The sequence below is a fragment of the Babylonia areolata genome, chromosome 14, assembly GCF_041734735.1.
Source record: "Babylonia areolata isolate BAREFJ2019XMU chromosome 14, ASM4173473v1, whole genome shotgun sequence".
NCBI classification, from domain to species: Eukaryota; Metazoa; Mollusca; class Gastropoda; order Neogastropoda; family Buccinidae; genus Babylonia; species Babylonia areolata.
In genome coordinates this window covers 14,454,175-14,476,632 of record NC_134889.1, presented here as the reverse complement: position 1 = coordinate 14,476,632, position 22,458 = coordinate 14,454,175, and the positions used below count along the sequence as shown (strand labels likewise).

At 42.5% G+C, this 22,458-nt stretch overlaps 1 protein-coding gene across 2 annotated transcripts in view; it reads left to right on the top strand.

Moving 5' to 3' along the window:
- Positions 1 to 22,458, top strand: part of LOC143289853 (superkiller complex protein 2-like) — a 67,172-nt gene that overhangs the window by 27,554 nt on the left and 17,160 nt on the right. Inside the window, exons 14-21 of one of the 2 annotated variants that reach the window (XM_076599044.1) lie at positions 2,015 to 2,161; positions 2,820 to 2,913; positions 11,926 to 12,138; positions 13,720 to 13,830; positions 16,134 to 16,364; positions 18,374 to 18,649; positions 20,703 to 21,085; positions 21,699 to 21,909. In XM_076599044.1, the coding sequence (XP_076455159.1) occupies positions 2,015 to 2,161; positions 2,820 to 2,913; positions 11,926 to 12,138; positions 13,720 to 13,830; positions 16,134 to 16,364; positions 18,374 to 18,649; positions 20,703 to 21,085; positions 21,699 to 21,909 (1,666 nt within the window). Of the gene's footprint in view, positions 1 to 2,014; positions 2,162 to 2,819; positions 2,914 to 5,780; positions 7,090 to 11,925; positions 12,139 to 13,719; positions 13,831 to 16,133; positions 16,365 to 18,373; positions 18,650 to 20,702; positions 21,086 to 21,698; positions 21,910 to 22,458 lie in introns of those variants that run through there. The other variant, XM_076599045.1, reaches the window with a different exon arrangement.

Genomic DNA, 22,458 nt, shown 5'->3' with positions numbered 1-22,458 from the left:
TATTCTGACCCAACAACAAGAGCAGTAATTACTATCATTTTTTGTTCAAACAGGAACTTCTTTTGCTAAGCATGGAAGTTTTATTTATTTTGCAAACGTTTTGGTGCAGAGAGTAAAAAAGGGAAATTACCCTGTAATTAATGCTAGGGGACTTAATTTGCTTTAAACTGATCTTTCTCATTTTAAACATTACATTTTGAAATTATACTCAATACATAAGAAGCTTGGATTTTTTTTTTTTTAAGTGTATCACAAGTCAGTCTTGAAGGCCTTGCCTCTCTTGTTTGTTAATGTACTTGTTTGTATGCTTGCTTATTCCGCGTATCTGTTTGTTTGTTTGTTTGCTTGTTTATTCATGTATCTGTTTGTTTCTTAACTTGTTTGTTCGTGTATCTGTGTGTGCATCTGTTTAGTTATCTACTTGTCTATGTATTCGTTTATATGTGTGTTTATTTATGTATCTATATATGTATATATGTTTGGGTTTTTTTGTGTTTTTTTATATGTTTGTTTATTTATTCATTGGTGTGTTTGTGTATGTGTATGTGTTTATTCATTCGTTTTTTATTTATTTGTGTGTTTATTTATGTATCTGTGTATGTATGTATTCATTTATTTATCTCTTTGTTTGTTTATTTGTTTGTTTATTTATTCATTCACATATTTGTTTATCTATCTATCTCTATATCTATCTGTTTATTTATTTATTTGTTTTTTCTTCATGCCATCAGTATTTTGGGATGTTTTGTTTAATATATTGTTCAGGGTTTATGTATATATAGTACTCATGGAAGTCTGGAGAAGTATTTGTGGTGGATTGGGGTGGGGTGGGGTATTTTTGTGCAGTGCCATTCATTAAGGATCCAAATGCATTAAAAATCAACAACAACAAAAAAAAAAAAAAAAGGTGAAGATTGCGAGTTATATGCCACTCTCTTTTGGCATCAGTGTAGCTGACAAATTTTTGAATCAGTTTGCCTTTGTGTTTGGTATGGGAAATTCTCAGTTAGTCTGGAAAAAGATAAGGAATTTTATTTGGTTACATGTGTGGGAGCCCTGTGTTTTGATGATATAGGAAGAGGGCGGTGATACTGCTGCTGTAGGGGTCCATTTAGGTCTTGGACTACTTGACACAGCTGTACTCTCCATTTAGGTCTTGGACTACTTGACACGGCTGTACTCTCCATTTAGGTCTTGGACTACTTGACACGGCTGTACTCTCCATTTAGGTCTTGGACTACTTGACATGGCTGTACTCTCCATTTAGGTCTTGGACTACTTGACACGGCTGTACTCTCCATTTAGGTCTTGGACTACTTGACACGGCTGTACTCTCCGTTTAGGTCTTGGACTACTTGACACGGCTGTACTCTCCATTTAGGTCTTGGACTACTGGACACGGCTGTCTGTTAGGTCTGACTATTAGGTCTTGGACTACTGGACACGGCTGTACTCTCCATTTAGGTCTTGGACTACTTGACATGGCTGTACTTTCCATTTAGGTCTTGGACTACTTGACACGGCTGTACTCTCATGATATATCCACACATCAACCATTCCTGACAGATAAAAACACCTGCAATACAGGTCAGGAAATTTGAGCAACACTGCCAAAGACACATAGACATATGCGCACAAACACACCATTTTCAACACACACACATGCATACATACACACACACACACACACACACACACACACACACACACATACACACATGTAAAACTCCCACCCTCACCCCAAAGGCAAAGCGAAAACATACTTATGATCCTTTCCACCTCCTCTTCTGTTTGTTTATGTATATATATGTGTGTGTGTGTGTGTGTGTGTGTTTGCACTCGCGAAAGAAAACACAATGTTTGGTAGCGCATGTACAAGCATGTCTTCGCACTTGCATTTTGTCTTTTCACATGCTTGCAATGAAATTTTTGGTATTTTGATGAGGACATAATGAAGTCTGAAGTCCTGCATATGATTTTCTTCCCCCCCCCCCCCCCCCTCCCCCCTTGTTAGGAGAACAAAGCGGAAGCACATCTACGTGATCAGCACGACCAAACGCCCGGTGCCCCTGGAGCACTACCTGTACACCGGCAACAGCAACAAGACCAGCTCTGAACTCTTCCTGCTGCTGGATGCCAAGGGGAGCTTCCTCACTGCTGGGTGTGTGTGGGGGTGTTGATGATTGTGTGTGTGTGTGGGGCGGGGGGGGAGGGGGGTGGTGGTTGTGCAATGCGTGTGTGGTATGTACCAGCTCTGTTAGCAGTCTGGGAGTTAGAGAGTGCATATAAATATCCATTATTATTATTACAGCCTTGGGAGCTGGTTGGCCCTCTAAGCTGAAAGAGTGGGGATGTAACTTGGGCAAGACGCTCTCCACTATAATCAAATTTTAGCCCAGATAGTTGGGACAGCTGTTGCCTCCTCTGCTTTTCTGGTGGTCATAGTTGGATGCAACTGACTATCATACGTTGTTAGTATTATCATTATTAAAAAAGCAGAACGATGTCTGTGACAGGTACAACAAGGCTAGCAGTCTGGGAGGTAGAGAGCACATTATTATAAATATCCATTATCATTAGTATTATTATTGAGAAAGCAGAACAATGTCTGTGACAGCTACAACAAGGCTAGCAGTCTGGGAGGTAGAGAGCACATTATTATAAATATCCATTATCATTAGTATTATTATTGAGAAAGCAGAACAATGTCTGTGACAGCTACAACAAGGCTAGCAGTCTGGGAGGTAGAGAGCACATTATTATAAATATCCATTATCATTAGTATTATTATTGAGAAAGCAGAACAATGTCTGTGACAGCTACAACAAGGCGGTGGCCGCCAAGAAAGAGCGTGCCAGTCAAAGCTCCCAGAACTTTGGCGCCAAGGGCACCAGGGGAGGTAACCCACATCAGGTAACTTCACATCTTATCTTTTATTTTCAAACCGCTCCAGGAAATATATCAGTTTGCAAATTTCTTGTTAACCCACTTCAGTTTTTTCCTGCCACAACTGGCTCTTCGGTTGTTCTGGGTAGGTTTTGAGAAAAACGCATAGATCTGAAATTTGTGTAACTGTATAACATGCTGTTTAGTTTGATATTGTGAAAGTGGCTTTGCAAACATATTTATCAATTTCAAACATTCTGGGCTATGAAGATCAAAATGTTGTTGTTTTTTTTAATTATTATTCATTAAATTGCCCTTTATTGAACATGACTAATAGCTGGTCAGATAGCACTTTCAAACCTCTAGAATATGTCAATCAGATATAAAACATACAAGACCACGCACACACACACACACACACACACACACACACACACACACATACATGTGCACACAAACGTGTGGAGGGAACAGATATGGATCAGCAAAATAGACATGGATTGGACTGCCTTACTTAAGTAGAGACTGTTTGAAAAGGAATGCTTTTAGCTTTGTTTTAAAGGGTGTGAGTGAGGGACCGTGATGGACAGAAAAAGGCAGTGAATTCCATTCTGGCTTTGCTCAGCTGGAAAAGCAGTAGGCGCTCATGGCAGAATTGGTTAGACGTTGGACTCGTGATCCAGTGTTCACCAATTTGACGGCGTTGTCCTTGACAACACACTGTCCATGCAAAAATTTATCAGTCAGACATGTCAGTCCTGCTACTGTCAACTGCAGCGCATCAGTTCCATCCGGAAATATCTGTCCATTGACGCAACATCTAGACTTGTCGTTTCTTTCATTCTCTCTCGCCTTGACTACTGTAACTCTCTATTGTCTGGTTTGCCTGCTTCAACCATTCAGTCCCTTCAGCCCATACAAAACTCTGCTGCCCGACTCGTCCTCAGAAAGAAAAGATCTGAGCACATCACTCCTCTTTTGCAACATCTCCACTGGCTCCCTGTCTCACACCGAATAAAGTACAAGATCAGCACTCTATGCTACAAATGTTTTCACATATCAGCCCCTTCCTATCTCTGTGGCTGCCTTCACCTCTACACTCCATCTCGCTCACTACGATCAGGTTCGGATCCACTCCATTTATGCATACCCAGATTCAAACTCTCGACTGTTGGCCGCCGTTCTTTCTCTTTCTCTGGCCTTGCAATTGGAGTGAACTTCCTCTTTCGCTTCGTCAAGCCTCCACACTCCGCTCTTTCAAGTCTGGCCTTAAAACCCACCTCTTCCCAAAATAGCCTCCCTTCCCTGCCTCTTCCTTGTCTTCAGTTTCCCCAGTTTTAGGGTTATGCGTGCGTGAGAATGACTGGTGCGAAAGCGCTTAGATTTGTCTCTGCGCAAGATTCAGCGCTATATAAATACCATTATTATTGGTATTGTTATTATTATTATGATCAGGGTTCGAGGCCCCCGTTTCAGCATGGTGTGGTGTCCTTGGGAAAGGCACTTACCTGTTTTCCTTACCTCCCCCACCCAGCTGGTGAACAGGTACCTGACTTCCATCAGGGAAGGTTAAAAACAGTGGGAGGAGAGGACTAGGCCCCACCTGCCTGTGCCGTGCCCTGAACACAGTGGTTATGAATTTACCACCTCCATGACTGTGAGAGGTTATGGGACCTGTATCGTTTAACTTGGCTTTTCACAGCTGAATAGCTAAAACTCTTTGTCTGTCTGTCTCTGTCTCTGTTCTGTCTCTCTCCCTCTCTCTCTTCCTCTCTCCCTCTCCCTCCCTCTCTTTCTCCCTCTCTCTCTGTCTCCCTCTCCCTCCCCCTCTCTCTCTCTCTCCCTCTTTCCCTCTCTCACTTTCTCTCTCCCTCTCTCTCTCTCTCCCCCTCTCCCTGTCTCTCTCTCCCTCCCTCTCTTTCTCTCTCTCTCCACCCCTTCTCTCTCTCCCCCTCCTTCCCTCTCTCTCCCTCTCCCTGTCTCTCTCTCTCTCTCTAACATCGTAAAAACATCTACGGTCTCTCTCCCTCACTGGAAGATGGTGTTTCTCACGTCAGACGATGTTTTGTCATGTGGGCTGTAGTCATCAGGTTCCACAATCTTGTGACTTTGACATTCAGCAATCCGACACGTCATATCATAAAGTTGAGGTATAACACTGTACATCTCAGTTGCTGCTTTGCAGGTGTGTCGGCAGTATTCATCACCTGGCTGCTACTGGCTTGTGGGGATGTGGAAGCAAACCCTGGACCAACTTGGCAGAACGATCAGAGATACCAGCTTGAGCAACACATTGACTACAATCAAAATCCTGATCATCTTCATGGTGATCCAAGAACTTCAACGCATGGTTGGTGTAGCAGTGCTCAAACCCTTGACCCAAGCTCTTCAGTGCAGAGAAGAATGCTGTCTCTAGCAGGCTATCCTCACCAAGTCGACAGTTTTCCTCACAACTCAAGCTCCTGCCCTGCTGCACTATCTTTAGCTGAAACGGTGCACAAACTGCAATCGTGGTGTCATTCCCTTCAAGAGCAGAATCACCAACTGAAACACGACATGGGAACTGTTGCAAACAAACACCACATTTTGGAGCAAGAATGTGACAACCTGCGCCAGTGGAAGGACTATGTCCTCGATGTGAGCAAGAAAATGGACATCCAAATGGACAAATTAGAATCGTTCTCGAGGCGCAACAACATACGGTTCTTCAATGTGCCCGAAAGCTTCGAGGAGGACAATAATCAGTGTGTCAGTTTGGTGGTGCAGTTGCTGAACCGCTTCTACCCAGACAAGAAACGCTGGACAGAAGACGACGTGGAGCGTGCCCATCGCACTGGACCAAAGAGCCAGGACAGCAATCGTCCCCGCCCCATCATCGCTCGCTTACATCGCTGGTGCGACAAGTTGTCCATCTTACAATCCAACGAAAGCAGACGAGAGATGGCAAACACGCTGAATGTCAGGGTTGCTTCCGATCTGACTCAACGCCAGAATCAAATTCTTAGGGAGGAAAGAGAAGCTGGGAAGAAGGCGTACTTCTGGAAAGGTCGGCTGTACTACAACAAGTACAACAACAACAACCGATCACCCCATCGACGCAATCTCCACAGAGACCACAGAGAAAGACCCACACATGTACGTCCTGGTAGACATATGACCAGGAACTCAACTCCTGATGACCTCACGCAGACGACAGCAGACGAACGACGGGATGCTGCAAACAACAGTTCTCCCCGTGAAATCCCACCTCACTACTTTCCTCAAAACCATGAAACAATGGAACAAAATGTCACGAACGGTAACCCTCCCTCGATGTTTGACATGCACGCCTTCCCAACACTCCCAGGTCGGAAACGGCTGGAGGACAGGCACAGGGATCCTCCACCTGCCTCCCTCGCCGCTCCCACAGGCATCACAACATCTTGGAGAGGAAAGCCCTCCTACCAGCAGCAGGTCGACACTCATCATGCTGCTGATCGTCACACCGACCAGACACAGCGTACTGTGGATGACACAGACAGAAACGATTTTCTGTCTTCCAATGTGGTGCACTTACCACCTCCCCCAGCCAGCCCTCGACCTCGGCGTCCACCTCAGCCGAGAACGAGGAAACTGATTGACCAGTGGGGTGTGAGGCTTGTGGATGAACCCGAAAATACCAGTGACACAAGTACTGCGGCTCACTTTGTCTCTGCCGCCCATGATGGCTGTCAGACTCGCACTGCTGATAACTTTGGGCAGCCCCTCCGTGTTGTCCCCTCCCAGAGTCCCGGTGACCATCCCAGCCCCAACCCTGGAATGCCCTCCACAATCCCTACCTCTTTGAATGCTGTAAGAGACATGGCGAACCCCAACAGTACCCCCCTGCCTCGTGACGGTAATGGTGCAGTTGCAGACTGTTCATCTCCTTCGCAACTCACTCCAGCAATGTCACCCCGCAGTGAAGATGATAGCAGCCAAACATTTGTGAAGCAACCGGTGGAAGCTCAGCCAGTGCACGCAGACATTGAAAACCAGTCCCCCGTTCTCTCACGAGCGAATATCCATGAAAGTGGTAAAGCAGCTGAAGGCCAGCTAGATATAGGATCCACAGAACAGGACTGCTCATTGATAAGCGAGACCCCCAGACACCGAGGATGTGAAACCCGGAGCAGAACAAGATCCAGACAGGCCCAGGTGACGGACAGCTTTCCGCGCATCGGTGTGAGTGCGTCACGACCCCCAGGTCCACAAGAACAGTCCTCAGGATAGGGATACGGCCCTGCCCGTGTCATTGGTCCCATGGAAAACTGTCCTGGTGATTCCGAACATACATGTTTAGGGCGTATTTCATTCCTAACATATAACATTGAGGGTGTTGCTAACATTCATCAACCAGAAATAAGACTATTTTTGTCCAAGTATGATATCATTTTATTGACAGAAACGTTTTCATCTAATTTTCCATCAGATCTTTTTCCATCATATAAAACATTCATTTCACCAGGTATCAGATTATCTGACGCTACAACCTCACGTCTGTCCAGCGGTGTAGCCTTACTAATACGGCAGTCATTTGTTTCTTGTGTCAAACACATTCATGTAGAATACGATAACTGCATTGTCCTAAAGATTTCTGGCGAGTTGACAGGTTTATCATCAGATTGTATGCTGATAGGGTTGTATTTACCTCCGTCAGACAGCATTTATTATTCGGAATCAGAAATTGATAATGGGGTTTACATGTTAGAGCACTGTATTTTAGATATATTTGAGGAACACGGAGAGGTCCCAATAATTGTATTTGGTGATCTGAATGCGAGGACAGGAACCAGAAATAGCAGAGACGCCTTGCTGCCGGACACTTTGATGATGGACGACGAAGAACCAGAGGAGTACTTACGTCACTCGAAAGACAGTGTTGTTAATGGTTTTGGACGTTATCTTTTGAATGTTTGTGAACAGTTCTCGTTATTAATTTTGAATGGCTTTTTGCCAGGGGATGAGTCTGGTGAATTTACTTACATTGCGCATAATGGGGCTAGCGTTATTGACTATTTTTTGGTATCTAAATGTTTCATTGAAAGTGCATTAAGACTACAAGTAATCCATAAGATAGAATCAAAACACATGCCTGTAGAAATGTTTCTCAAAATCAATCAGATACAAGCACAACATATAAATACATTAGGAAAAACTGTAATCCAAAAATACATCTGGAACCAAGATAAAACTGACGAATATACTGATGCACTTGCATCCCCTGAAGTTTTAGATTTCTTCAACACAGCCACCAATTTAATTGATTCTGACATTGAGGCAGCTTTAATAACATTTAATAAAGGTATTTTTCTTGCTGGTAAGTGCATGAAAAGAAACTTTAAAACTGGTATGGTAAAGAACAGTCCGTGGTTTGACGAAGAATGTAGAAAAACCAGGGCAAAGGTACGCCAGGCTTTAAAGAAACATGCAGCTTGTAAAGTTGAAAATAAAGATGAAAATGATTTACTTAGAACAGTATATACAATTGAACGAAGAGAGTATAAAAAGCTCCTGAAAAAGAAAAGCTCAGATTATAAAAAGCACATTCTAGAAATTCTAGAGAGTTGTGGAAAAGATCAGAAAAAGTTCTGGGGTATGATCAAATCTGCAACATATAGTAGAACACTACCTAGTCGTATTTCAAGCGATGAATGGTTTAGACATTTTAAGTCAGTATTTGGATGTGACGTATTGGAGGATGATATAGTGATTAATATCGAAAACACAACAAACGAAGCTGATTTTGACGAAACTTTGCAAAGTTCTAGCATGTATAACAGTATTTTAGATGCCACCATAACCGAAACAGAAGTTATTGGAGCAATAAAAGCTCTGAAATTAGGAAAAGCTGCCGGTCCTGATGGGATTAGTGGCGAATTTTATAAGTATGGTTCACCAATTGTAGTAACATTTTTTACACAATTATTCAATAAATTATTCGACTCTGGAACATTCCCAGTGACTTGGTCTGAAGCAGTTATACACCCACTACATAAGAAAGGTGATACTAATTATCCGGACAATTACAGAGGGATATCTTTGCTTAACGTATCTGGTAAATTATATACTTTCATTCTAAACAAGCGCCTAACTGCATGGGTTGAAGAAAATTCTGTATTGAATGAGTCACAAGCGGGGTTTCGAAAAGGTTACAGTACTGTTGACCACATTTTTACATTACTTGCCTTAGTACAAAAGCAACTGTCGAGCCATTCTAAATTATATGCCGCCTTTATTGATTTCAAAAAGGCATTTGATTTCGTTGATAGGAATCATCTCTGGCTAGTGTTACGAAAAAACGGTATTCATGGGAAAATGTACAGAGCGATAAAGAGTATGTATGCGGTTGTGAAAGCGAGAGTGCGAGTGAATAACGATATGACTGAACCGTTTCTGTGCCCGAGAGGCTTAAAGCAAGGTGACAATTGCAGTCCAATTTTATTTTTGTTCCTAATAAATGAACTAGCTGATGAAGTCATGCAACAAGGTAGACATGGTATAACACTTTCTCCTGATATTATTCAAATCCTCATTCTTCTTTTTGCAGATGATGTTATTCTGTTTTCTGATACAGTAGTAGGTCTTCAGTGTCAGTTAAATGTACTTAGTAATACTGCCGAGACTCTGAACCTTACAGTAAACGTTGAAAAGTCGAAAATTGTAGTATTTAGGAAAGGAGGACATATTGCATCAAGAGAGAAATGGTTCTATAATTGCGAAAAACTGGAAGTTGTGAACACTTACAAATATTTAGGCGTAGTTTTTTCCACTGGTTTGACATTTTCATATGCACTTGAGGAAATGTCTTTGAAAGCAAAAAAGGGTGTGTATGGAATCCTTAAATTCTTGTGGACGTTAGGGGAAAATTGTCTGAAAATCTTCTTCAAATTATTTGATTGTCAAATTCAACCGATGTTAACCTATGGGTCAGAAGTCTGGGGATTAATGGCAGACCATACTGTCATTGAGAGAGTACACTTATTCGCTATCAAACGTCTGCTAAATATCAGTGTGAAAACACCAAGCACTTTAATTTACTGTGAAACGGGTAGATATCCTTTATATATCCAGACCTACACTAATTGTATTAGATATTGGTTAAATGTTACTAGGATGCATGAAACTCGCATTCCATTTAAAGCATATAGAATGTTGTATGGTCTCCATTGTAGGGATAAATACAACTGGGCATCACGAATTTGTTTTACATTATATAGATATGGATTTGGCTATGTGTGGGAAAACCAGGGTGTGGAAAATATAAACAGTTTCTTGTGTGCTTTTAAACAGAGATTATTTGATTGCCATCTGCAAGATTTGGAAAGCAGTGTAACATCACATGATAGATTTACCTTATATTCTACATTCAGACAACTACACAACGCCCCGCAATATCTAAACATAATCAAGAACCCTGTTTTAAGAAAAGTTCTCACAAGAGTCAGACTTGGTGTATCTCCATTGAAACCGCATAGATTGAGATATTCAAAAAAGCGTGAAAATATGTGTTGCTTATTCTGTAAAGATGAACAAGAAACCGAACTCCATTTTATTTTGACATGCCCAGAATACAAAAATCTCAGAGAACAGTATATACCGAAGAAGTATCATGTGCGCCCCAATGCATTTAAATTGTCACTGTTGTTTGCAGATGTGAAGACATGCATTCCACTCTCTCTGTTCTTGTCCAAAGCCTTCACCCATAGAAACAAGTCTATCTTTGGTTAATGACGCATGATTACACACCAATCAGCCCATCTATCTTTTGTCTTTTTCTTCTTCTTTCTGTCCCTCTCTCCCTCTCTCTCTCTCTCTCTCTCTCTCTCTCTCTGTCTTACTCTGTCCTTTCTCTCTTTTCTACCCTTTGTTTGCTTTACATATATTGGCGCTGTTCTTTATAATGGATGTTAACACGGAAGCCCCCCCCCCTCCCCCCCACCCCTGTTGTCACGGGCAGAAAGGCCTAAACAATAAACCATTCAGACTTCAGACTTCAGACTTCTCTCTCTCTATCTTTCTCCCCCCCTCCTGCCTTCCCTCTCCCTCTCCCTCCCCCTCTCTCTCCCTCTCTCCCCCCCCTCTCTCCCTCTCTCCCTCCAACCCCTCTCTCCCTCTCCTCTCTCTCTCTCTCTTACTCCCCCCCTCTCTCTCTCTCTCCCTCCCCCCTTCTCTCTCCCTCTCCTCTCTCTCTCCCTCTCCTCTCTCTCTCCCTCTCCTCTCTCTCTCTCTCTTTCTCCCTCCCTCCCTCCCTCCCTTCTCACTTGACCTGCTTGACGTAAGTCAAGGGGTTACCTCTCTCCCTGGACCCACACCCTGCACCCCGGCGCAGTTTCCTCCCCCTTACATCCCCCCCCCCACACACACACACTTCCACTCACCCAAACCCCTGTGATTAATTGTCTCTTTGTTAGTTAAGACAATGAGAAAACAAAACTGAGATGTCATTGTGAATGTGGTGTGATTGTGAGTTTACAATGATAGCTCCCCCCACCCCTCAACCCAATCATTTCTCTGCTTTCCGTTTGTGTTCGTCAGTACTGTGTGTCTGTGTGTGTGTCCTCTGTGGCAGAATGGTTAAGACACTCGGCTGCCAATACAGAGAGTCCATGAGGGTGTGGATTTGTCAAATCCTGCTCTCTTCCTTTCTCCCGAGTTTGACTGGAAAATAGAAACGAGCATCTAGTCTTTCAGATGAGATGATAAACCGAGGTCCCGTGTGCAGCATGCACTTGGCACACTGAAAAAGAACTCATGGCAACGCGCATATTGTTCTCTGGCAAAATTATGTAAAAAGAAATCCACTCTGACAGGTACATATATGCGCATGCACTCTAGGCCTGACAAGCGAGTTGGGTTGTGCTGCTGGTCAGGCATCTGCCTAGCACATGTGGTGTAAGGTATAATGGATTTGTCCTAACACAGTGACCCCTCCTAGAGAAATTGAAACTGAAACTGAAGGTTACTTTTCTTGCATCCTTCATCAACTGAAACTGAAACTGTGTGTCCCTGCCCTGACAGGACAAGAACGTGTGGTTGTCAGTGATTGAGATGCTGAAGAAGAAGGACAAGCTGCCCATGGTGGCGTTTGTCTTCTCCAAGAGGCGCATCGAGGACAACATCTTCAACCTGCAGAGCGTGGACCTGACCACACAGGCAGAGAAAGCAGAGATCCACATCTTCTTCCACCGCTGTATCCAGCGCCTCAAGGGGAATGACCGCCAGCTGCCGCAGGTCTGCCATGTTTTTGGTTTTATTGCTGTGTGTGTGTGTGTGTTGCAGGCATTCGTACACTTTTTATTCTTTTATCATTTCTTTCTTAACTCAATCTGGATGATGGAATGCTATAGCGATCCTGACATAAGGCAGCATTCTGAATTATGGAATGCTATAGCGTTCCTGACGTAAGGCAGCGTTTCGGATGACGGAACGCTATAGCAGTTTTGACAATTAAAATATTTTCCATGTTTTCCTCGTGAGGTAGTATAAAAATTGCAGCTACACTGGGCATTGCAAACATCTCAAGGGTCAAATGGAAAGTTTCATCGTGAGGTTCCGTAAAAACACACTTGCTGGCAAGCGTCTGAGTTCAGCACCCCACATTACAAGCTAATCTGCATACGTATTGAAAATGGCGTCACAGGTGATACAAGTGTAAATCTTTGGAGCAAAATAGATCACGACAGCAGCTTTTACGGCTGCTGAAGTGATTTAAATGCTTCAGACTGAAGGTTCTGACATTGACGAGGATGATGAAGACGTTGAATAAAGTATCTGCAGTGAAGAAAGCTACCAGCAAGAAGGTATTGACAGTGACTCAGATTCGGAAGGCAGTGAAGAGGGAGGGAGGTGGCCTACACACAACATGAGGAGAGGGGTCAGTGGGTCAGGTACAGTGAGTTTCATTCAGTTACCTTATGTTTTGTATTTTTTGTGATTTTTTTTCTAACCCTAAGAAATGGGAGGTCTGGAGGGAAAAGCAAGGGAGAAAACTTTCCGTCCTGAGTGAGTTAAACAAGGAACAACTGTGAGCTTCCACAGGTCTGCTGTGTTTGGTTTCTTGCTCTGTGTGTGTGTTGCAGGGGTTTGTACATGCTCTAAAAAACCCCCCAAAAAACCAACTTTTCTCTTTCGAGTAGGGAACAACCGTGAGCTGCCACAGGTCTGCCATGTTTGGTTTCTTGCTGTGTGTGTGTGTTGCAGGGTTCATACATGCTCTTTAAATTAAAAAAAGAATGTTCTTTTTTAAGCAGGGAATGACTGTCAGCCGCCATAGTTCTGCCGTGTTTGGTTTATTGCTGTGTGTGTTGCAGGGACACATTTTTTTTTCTTTAATAGAGAACATCCATGAGCTGCCATAGGTCTGTGATGTTTATTTGTTGTGTGGGTTTGTTTTGCAAGGTTTGTACAGGTTTTTATGGTGGTTGATTTTTAGGGGGGGGTTTGAAAAAATTGACTTTTTTTTTCCTAAATCCTTGACATTCTTTTAAAAAATGAACTAGGTTTATAAACGTTTTCTTTGATTTTTTTTTTTTTTTTTTTTTTTTGCTCTCTTTACAGGGGAAAACCTTTTTTTCTGTCAAAGCACAGCAGTGAAATACTATACCTAAATTTGCTTTTAAATGTTGATGTGGTTTTTTTTGCATACAGTACGATACAATACAATACAAAACAATACAGTACAATACAATACAGTGATTTCAGTTCAATACAAAACAGTACAATACACACAACACATTACATTGCAGTGCAAGACAACACAACACAATACAACACAATACAACACACCACAACACAATGGCTTGCCGTGTGCAGGTGCTTCACATGGAGAACGTGCTGAAGAGAGGACTGGGGGTGCACCACAGCGGCATCCTGCCCATCCTCAAGGAGGTCGTGGAGATGCTGTTTCAGCGGGGGCTTGTCAAGGTCAGTGGGGGTCAAGGTCATGGTTAACATTATCACCACCATCATGTAACGTCTCGAGGTCATGGTTGATATCATCATCATCATTATTGATACTTATATAGCGCCTGTCTTGGGTCAGAGACCAGATTCTAAGCGCTTTACAAACGCAGAGTCATTTGCACAAATGGCTGCCTACCATCCGTATTTCCCCATGATATTTGTTGTATGATTTTTTTTAAACATATTTTCCCCCGCTTCTTGAAAATGAAACTGGAAACTGAAAAGAATCTGGTTATTATTATTAGCAGTAGTAGTGGTATTGTAAGATATATAACGCCCGTCTTCAGTCAGAGACCAAACTTTTTGAGAGCGCTTCACAGACATGGAGTCATTTGCACAACAGTCTGCCTGCCAGGGTAGATTCGACTGACAGCTGCCTTTAGGTGCTCATCATTGGTTTCCTGTGTCGTTCAGTCAGGCTTCAGTTACAAGCTTGAACACACACATGTATTTTAGAGTGGATTTTGCAACAAATTTTGCCATGCACAACTCTCTTGTTGCCATGGGTTCCTGAGGTGCGCTAAGTGCATACTGCTCACAGGACTTCGGTTTATTGTCTCATCTGAATGAGTAGCATCCGCACCACCACTCAAGGTCCAGTGAAGGGGGAGAGTTTATGCAGTACACATATGAAGGGGGTTCAGGCACTAGCAGCTAGGTCTGCGTATCTGTTGACTTGGGAGATCAGAAAAAATCTCCACCCTTAACCCCACAAGGTGCCATGACCAGGACCTGAACACAGGACCCTAAGATTGAATGTCCAGCGTTGCACCCGTCAAGGTAAACTATAACATATGTAACAAGGGGTGAAAGACAGAACTTGTAAAAGTGAATTTTTATAGATAATACTAATACACAATCTAAAAATAAATTGATATGATGAGTTGCTTTGCGTTTGAAAAGCAGTAGCCGTGACCAGTATCTGATGGAGCTGATCGTTTTTAAATGCTTTATCTGTCTGTTGATTGATATTTTTGTAAACGCTATTTCTATCTTTTTAAAATTATCTTTTTGTAAATATTGTTTCTGTCTGTAAATTGATATTTTTGTATTATTTCTGTCTATGAATTGATATTTTGTATCATTTCTGTATGACAATTAAACTTTTTTGTGATTTGTTATTTCTTTTTTACAGATTGATCTTTATGCTGATACTATTTCTGTCTGTAAACGGATAATTTTTTGACAGTTTTTAGTCTGCTTACTGATGTTTTTGTTTGATACTATTTCTGTCCGTAATCTGAAATTTTTGTATTGCTGTTTCTGTCTGTAAAGTGATCTTTTTTTGGTAAATATCATTTCTGTCTGTTAATTAATCTTTTAGGTTTTTTTTAGACTTGTATGATGTTTGAACATCCGAACAGCCTCTTCTGCACCATGACTGAAAATCCCCAAAAGTGAAAGTCCTCCATATAATCCCCAAAAGTGAAAGTCCTCCATATAATCCCCAAAAGTGAAAGTCCTCCATGTTGTCTGGTGCAGTGGCTCTGCTGATCCTGCATTTTATTATCTGAATAATGACGTCATTTTTGGTATCCGACATTGTTTTCATCTGCTTGTTGACACAGCTCTGTTGGTTCATCTGCTATGTTATATGCTGATTTTTTGTCATCTTTTATTTTTCAAACATTTTTTTACAAAAGCCTCTAGTCAAATGAACATTGTTGTAAAGCTATGGTTTATTATCTTGCGAATCAGAATCCAGTCTGCTAACACTGCATTAAGTCCTGCCCACCATTTTGCTTTCCATGTTAGAAAAGATTGGAAGGTGTTCAATTCACATTTCTGATTTCTCTATTTTCGTACCATGAATTTATCCCCAACTGATATTCTGCTCTGTTTTTTCATGCTGTACAGGTGAATTGCAGTCATGTTCACTTTATATTTGGTGTCAAATGTGGTTTGGTTTTAATTCAATGTGATGGTGAACATGAACCATGTTGAATGGAACAGCGTTAAGACTGAAGCATACAAGTGTTGCTGTTCAGTGTGATCGTGTGCGTTTATTGTGGACAACAACGATCATGCACGTTTATTGTGACCAACAATGATGGCATGCATTTATTGTGATAAACAATGTCAAATATTGAGTTTGCTGTGACAGGTAGCATCAAGTGGCGGTCATAATTTTAGTTTTCAGACACAGATAGGGTGCATACAGCCGATAAGATGCAGTGGTCAGAGATTTGAGGTTGTTTTTTTTTTTTTTAAGTTGAGCATTCTAGGCCGGAAGTTGCTTTGAATATTTCTCTGTGTGTGACCAGATCCTGTTTGCGACGGAGACGTTCGCCATGGGGGTGAACATGCCGGCTCGCACAGTGGTCTTCGACAGCATCAAGAAGCACGATGGGACGAGCCTGCGCACCCTGCTGCCGGGGGAGTACATTCAGATGGCAGGGAGGGCAGGTAGGCGTGGGCTGGACACCACGGGCACCGTCATCATCCTGTGCAAGGGGGACGTGCCTGAGACATCGGAGCTTCACAAGATGATGCTGGTGAGAGTCGCGGATGCTGCAGCTGTGGCCTTGTGTTGTGTTGTACTGTGTTGTATTGTGTTGTGTTGTACTGTGTTGTTTTGTATTGTACTGTATTATGTTGTAATACAGGCATGGTCATTGTCCTGTGCAAGAAGAACGTGCCCGAAACGTCGGAGCTTCATAAGATGATGCTGGTGAGTCATTGTTGCAGCTGTGGACTTGTGTTGTCTTATGTTGTTTTACACTGTGTTGTGTTGTTTTGCACTGTGTTGTGTTGTTTTGCATTGTGTTGTGTTGTTTTGTATTGTGTTGTGTTGTTTTGCACTGTGTTGTGTTGTTTTGTATTGTGTTGTACTGTATTGTGTTGTGGTGTATTATGTTGTGTTGTATTATGTTGTGTTCTGTTGTATTGTGTTGTGTTGTTTTGCACTGTGTTGTGTTGTTTTGTATTGTGTTGTACTGTATTGTGTTGTGGTGTATTATGTTGTGGTGTGTTATGTTGTGTTCTGTTGTATTGTGTTGTATTGTGATACAGGCACGGTCATTGTCCTGTGTAAGGCGGACATGCCTGAAACGTCAGAGTTTCACAAGGTGATGCTGGTGAGAGTCGCTGATGTTGCCTTTTGTTGGGTTGTATTGCGTTGTGTTGTATTATAATACAGGCTTGGTCATCATACTGTATAAGGGGGACATACCAAAGACGTCCGAGCTTCACAAAATGATGCTGGTGAGAGACACTGCTGCAGCTGTGGCCTGATTTTCAGCAAACAGTGGTGTATGCATCTACCATGACTAGAGGTGCTTTATTGCATGTGCACTTCCTTTTTTTTCTTTTTTTTTTTCAAAGAAAAACCACACAGCCATAGTAATTTTTTGCTTAAACATGGATTTTTCAAACGCATTTTTCAAGGTATTCATGGTGCATATAGTAACACAAGTAGGTTTTAACATGTACAACCGTTTTTATACCTGCCATTTAGGCAGCCGTACTCCATTTTAGAGGGAGAGGGGTAATGCATACCAGGTACGTTTTTGTGTCTATAATCCACAGAACACTGACATAGATTATCAGATATTTTACGTGCATATTTAATCTTCTGCGTGCATATACACAAGAAGGGGGTTCAGGCACTAGCAGGTCTGCACATCTGTTGATCTAGAAGATCGTACAAATCTCCACCCATTACCCACCAGGCACAGTGGCCAAGATTTGATCCTGGACCCTAAGATTGAAAATCCAACGCTTGAACCACTTGGCTGTTGTGCCTGTCATTCCATAGTTTCTGAAGCTGTAGAAGTGATTGGAGTAGGTATGTCTGAAGCTACAGCAAACTACAACCCCCTCCGTCCTCCAGAGATGCCAACAGTTATGATTTTGCGGTATATTGTTACACTCGATCGCCATTTGTTCTCATGTTACGCCAACGTCAAAATTGTTACGATGAGTTCAAATTTCGACTATATAGCTTGGTCACATGCTTTTTCTGTCATAATATTACCCAGATGCTGTAGACCTATTGATCATGAAGCCAGGGCAATCACCAGTAACCTTGATCTCACGTGATGATGCTCAGCTAATCGCCTGCATGTTTACATCGAAATAGCATTGAGTGGACCAATCAGCTTAATCATAGCAGTTACACTGTGTTGCAGATCGGCCCAAGTATTTGTAAGCCTTGTAGATAAAATTTACGTTAGCTGATGTGGGTTGAGAGTCTGAGTGTTTTCCTACCAAATTCAGAATGTTCCTTCCAAATTTCCTGATTGCTCCGACAAACACTTGACAGGTGTTGGCACCTCTGATCCTGTTTCCCCATGGAAGGCCCAGCTGGTGTGCCTACAAACACTTGACAGAGGTTGGTGCTACCAAATTCAGAATGCTCCTACCAAATTTCCTGATTGTTCAGACACACACTTGACAGGGGTTGGCATCTCTGGTACTCCTCTTTTCCCCAGGGAAGGCCAGGCTGGTGTTCCAACAAACACCTGACAGCGGTTGGCATAGATCTCTGGTCCTGTTTCCCCAGGGAAGGCCCACCCAGCTGGAGTCGCAGTTCCGGCTGACAGACACCATGATCCTCAACCTGCTGCGGGTGGAGCAGCTCCGCGTGGAGGACATGATGCGTCGCAGCTTCTCCGAGTTCCACGCGCAGCGCCACCAGGGCAGCCACCGCCAGGCCATGGACGACCTCAAGGGTCGCATTGCCCAGGTCAAGGACATCGAGTGCTACATGTGCTCAGAGGACCTGGAGCCCTACTACCGGGCGTGCAAGGAGTACCAGGAGCTGAAGAGAACGCTGCAGGTGAGAGGTGGTTTTGGGCGTTTTTTTTCTTTTTCTTTTCTTTTTTTTGCCGACTGGAAAACATTTATTTGTATTGTTTGTAATGTATCATATTACTGGGGGTTTTTTTCAACATTTTTTATATTCAGACAAAGGTTTACAGACACAAAATTTATGTACTGTGTGCATTAGAAGGTACAGGGTTATGACATAATGATGTATGTACTGACAAGTCCACAACAACATAATGTAAGCAGAAGAATGCATATTCACTAACATAATTTCATGGTGGCATTAGATAACTTAATATTGTGTTAAACATGAAAATAGAGACCATATTACTCTTTCTGTCTCTGTGTGAAATCTGTGTTTAACTACGCATACTTTACCGTGACCCACCAGTGCAGACTCCGGCAGGGTAAAATCTCTGTTACTCTTCCCTACGGAAAGCATGTCGCTGCAGCAAGAGCGCTACCCTTTTTGACTTACTTGTGTAAACAAAGTGAGTGTGTTATAGCCTGGTGTTCGGTTGTCTGTGTGTGTGTCTGTGTGTCCGTGGTAAACTTTAATATTGCCTTTTTCTCAGGAAATACTTTTCTGTCCAAAACCAAATTTGGCTTAAACATAGTAGGAAAAAAATTTCACAGTCATACCAATAATAGGTTGTACGTCTCCCAAATTTAGACGTGTTTCTGAGTCATTAACAGTTTATTTCATTGATGCTCGATCCAGAATCCGAAAACACTGTTACCCCTTTGCAGCTGCCCAAATGAAGACAATCTCTTGTAAGAAGGTGCCGTGACCTCGTTTTTCTTGTTCGCAGTTAAAAGCAAAGAAATACAAATTCTGGACAGAGCACATACAGTGACACTAACTACATTATTGACATGTTTCTGCATATGAATATTCTAAAGTGGACACTGAATTATCTAGAATGAACATAAAAGAAAATTTGAATCGACCTTTTCACTGAGTTAAGGTCCTTGTCTACACTGGTCTGTGCAGATCTTGACAAAACTGATGCAGAGCCTGACGCGATGGCAACCTCTTTTACTGTCGAATTAAAAGAATTTCTTAAGTAATTATTGACGTGTTTACTGCATGTGAATGTTTTACAGTGGAAACTGAATTAACTAGAATGAACAGAAAAGAGAAATTGAATGGACCATATTGTAGTTTCTCAGTGACTGCCGCAAAGAGTTGTTGAACACAGATCTCTGGAGATCTATAAAGAAACAGAAACATGTTACAGTGTGTGGGAACATCTCCTTTACCTTGGACTTGAAAGAAATTTTCAAATGCTGGAGATATACCAAAATAACATGATTTAAGCGGCGTTAACACTTTGATTGCCGCTGTCGATTTATTCTGTTAAAAGAACATGCTTAAGTAATAATTTTTTAACGTCACTGTTGAACCTGCATCAGCCTAATGGATAAAACCAATCATTCTTGATCCAAACCTCCTTGGTTCGAATCTGCTTCGAAGCCTTTTTTTAAATTTTTTAACGTGAATCTTTATATGATTATAACAACGAATAGAGAACACATTTCAACAAACTAATTTTTATAAGTTTTTATTTGTTTATTTATTTTTCATTTTCTCAAAGTGCGTCACAAGTGAGTCTTGAAGGCCTTGCCTTTCTTGTTTTTTGTTGTTGTTGCCTGCAAGTGAATTTGTGTTCCTATCAAAGTGGATTTTTCTACAGAACTTTGTCAGGGATGGCCCTTTTGTTGCTGTGGGTTCTTTTTCATGTGATAAGTGCATGCTACGTGTGGGTCCTCAGTTGATTGTCTCACCGGGGTGACTAACATCCAGACCACCATTCATCAGCCATTGAAACTAAATCAAATGACAAATGGATTTGTCTCATGTTTTGGAGCCATGATATAAGCTGTTAGCTTTTTGTTACTCATCTGTTTATGTGTGCTTGTTTAGTATGTTTTCTTTTTTTATATCCTTTTTTTTATTGAATCATCATTTACTTTAAAACTTTTTTCTTTTTTTTTTATTGTTCTTTTTTTTCTTTTATTATTATTAGTCTTTCTTTTATCATTTGTTCCTCATTTTTCAGGAAGTTGTGCTGTCTCACCCAGCTGCCATCAAGTCTTTGTCTGCCGGACGAGTGGTTGTTATCAACAACAGTCACCATAGCAACGTCCTGGCCGTCGTCCTTCAGAGCAGCATGGGAAGCAACAACATGCGCACCTTCACCGTCCTGCTTATCTGCAACAAGGGCCACAACTCTGATGCAAGGGAAGCTACTCCTGCCACTAATGATGACATGAAGGTGACACCCATGAAAGCTTTATCGCTGTTCATTCCAGAGGGGGTGTGCTGGCATGACCTTGTGGAGGTCACTGCCGCTCAGATCTCCCTCATCACCACAACGACCATCAAGGTGGAAGCTGACAAAATTATCAAGGACGTCAAAAAGCGACAGCAGCCGCGCTTTAAGTGAGTGAGCCTGTGGTGATGCTTTTAGTTCTCTCTCTTTCATAAACGTCTTTGATGGAAGCATGGTGGTTGCTTTTTTAGGGTTATTACAGAAACATAGAAGTCTGGAAAAAGCCATGGAAAAAATGAGAGAACCATTTCCAGGGCTGGAAAAGCCTTGGAAGAATGTGAGAGCCATTTCCATGGCTGGAAATACACAATGATTCTGAGTATAGTTGCTCTTACAATACAGATTTACTCTGGGTATAGCTGCTCTTACAACACAAATTTGCTCAGAAAGGCTCTTAGAACACAGGTTTTCTCTGTTAATGTTGGAACCTTATTCTGAGCATAGTTGTTTGAGTACAGTTGTTTTTGCAAAAGAGAATCATTCTCAGTATAGTTGCTTTTACAATATAGACTTAATCTGAGTACATCTGCTCTCACAGTGCAGATTTGCTTTGAAAAGATTTGAACCTTTTTCTTTGCATAGTTTCCCTGAAAATACAGAATGGTTCTGAGCATCATTGCTCTATTTGCTGTGAATTGTTTTCAACCTCACACCAAGTACAGCTGCTCTCACTCACAACACAGATTCACTCAGATCAGGGGGGTTGAACCCTTTGCACCACAGGGACGACCCGCCCTCCCAGTCGGTGACGGTGGCCACGCAGGAGCTGCTGCGTCTGTCAGAGAAGAACCCCGGGGGCCTGAAGGGACTGGACCCGGTCAAGGACCTGAACCTGCGTGACATTGACCTTGTGGAGCAGTTCCGCTCTCTGCGCTTCATGGAGGAGGGCATTGGCCAGTTCCAGTGTGTGCACTGCGCAAAGTTTGAGGAGCACGTGAGTCTGGTTGTGTGTCGTGTCTGGGTTGTGTGTTGTGTACGTTAGTTTGGTCGTCTGTCTAGTATGGGTTGTGTGTTGTGTGTGTGCACCACGCCAAGTTGGAGGAGCACATGAGTCTGGTGGTCTGTTTGTTGTGGGTGTTTATTGTTTGTGTGCACCGCGCCAAGTTGGAGGAGCACGTGAGTCTGGTGGTCTGTTTGTTGTGGGTGTTTATTGTTTGTGTGCACCGCGCCAAGTTGGAGGAGCACGTGAGTCTGGTGGTCTGTTTGTTGTGGGTGTTTATTGTTTGTGTGCACTGCACCAAGTTGGAGGAGCACGTGAGTCTGGTGGTCTGTTTGTTGTGGGTGTTTATTGTTTGTGTGCACCGCGCCAAGTTGGAGGAGCACGTGAGTCTGGTGGTCTGTTTGTTGTGGGTGTTTATTGTTTGTGTGCACTGCACCAAGTTTGAGGAGCACGTGAGTCTGGTGGTCTGTTTGTTGTGGGTGTTTATTGTTTGTGTGCACTGCACCAAGTTTGAGGAGCATGTGAGTCTGGTAGTCTGTTTGT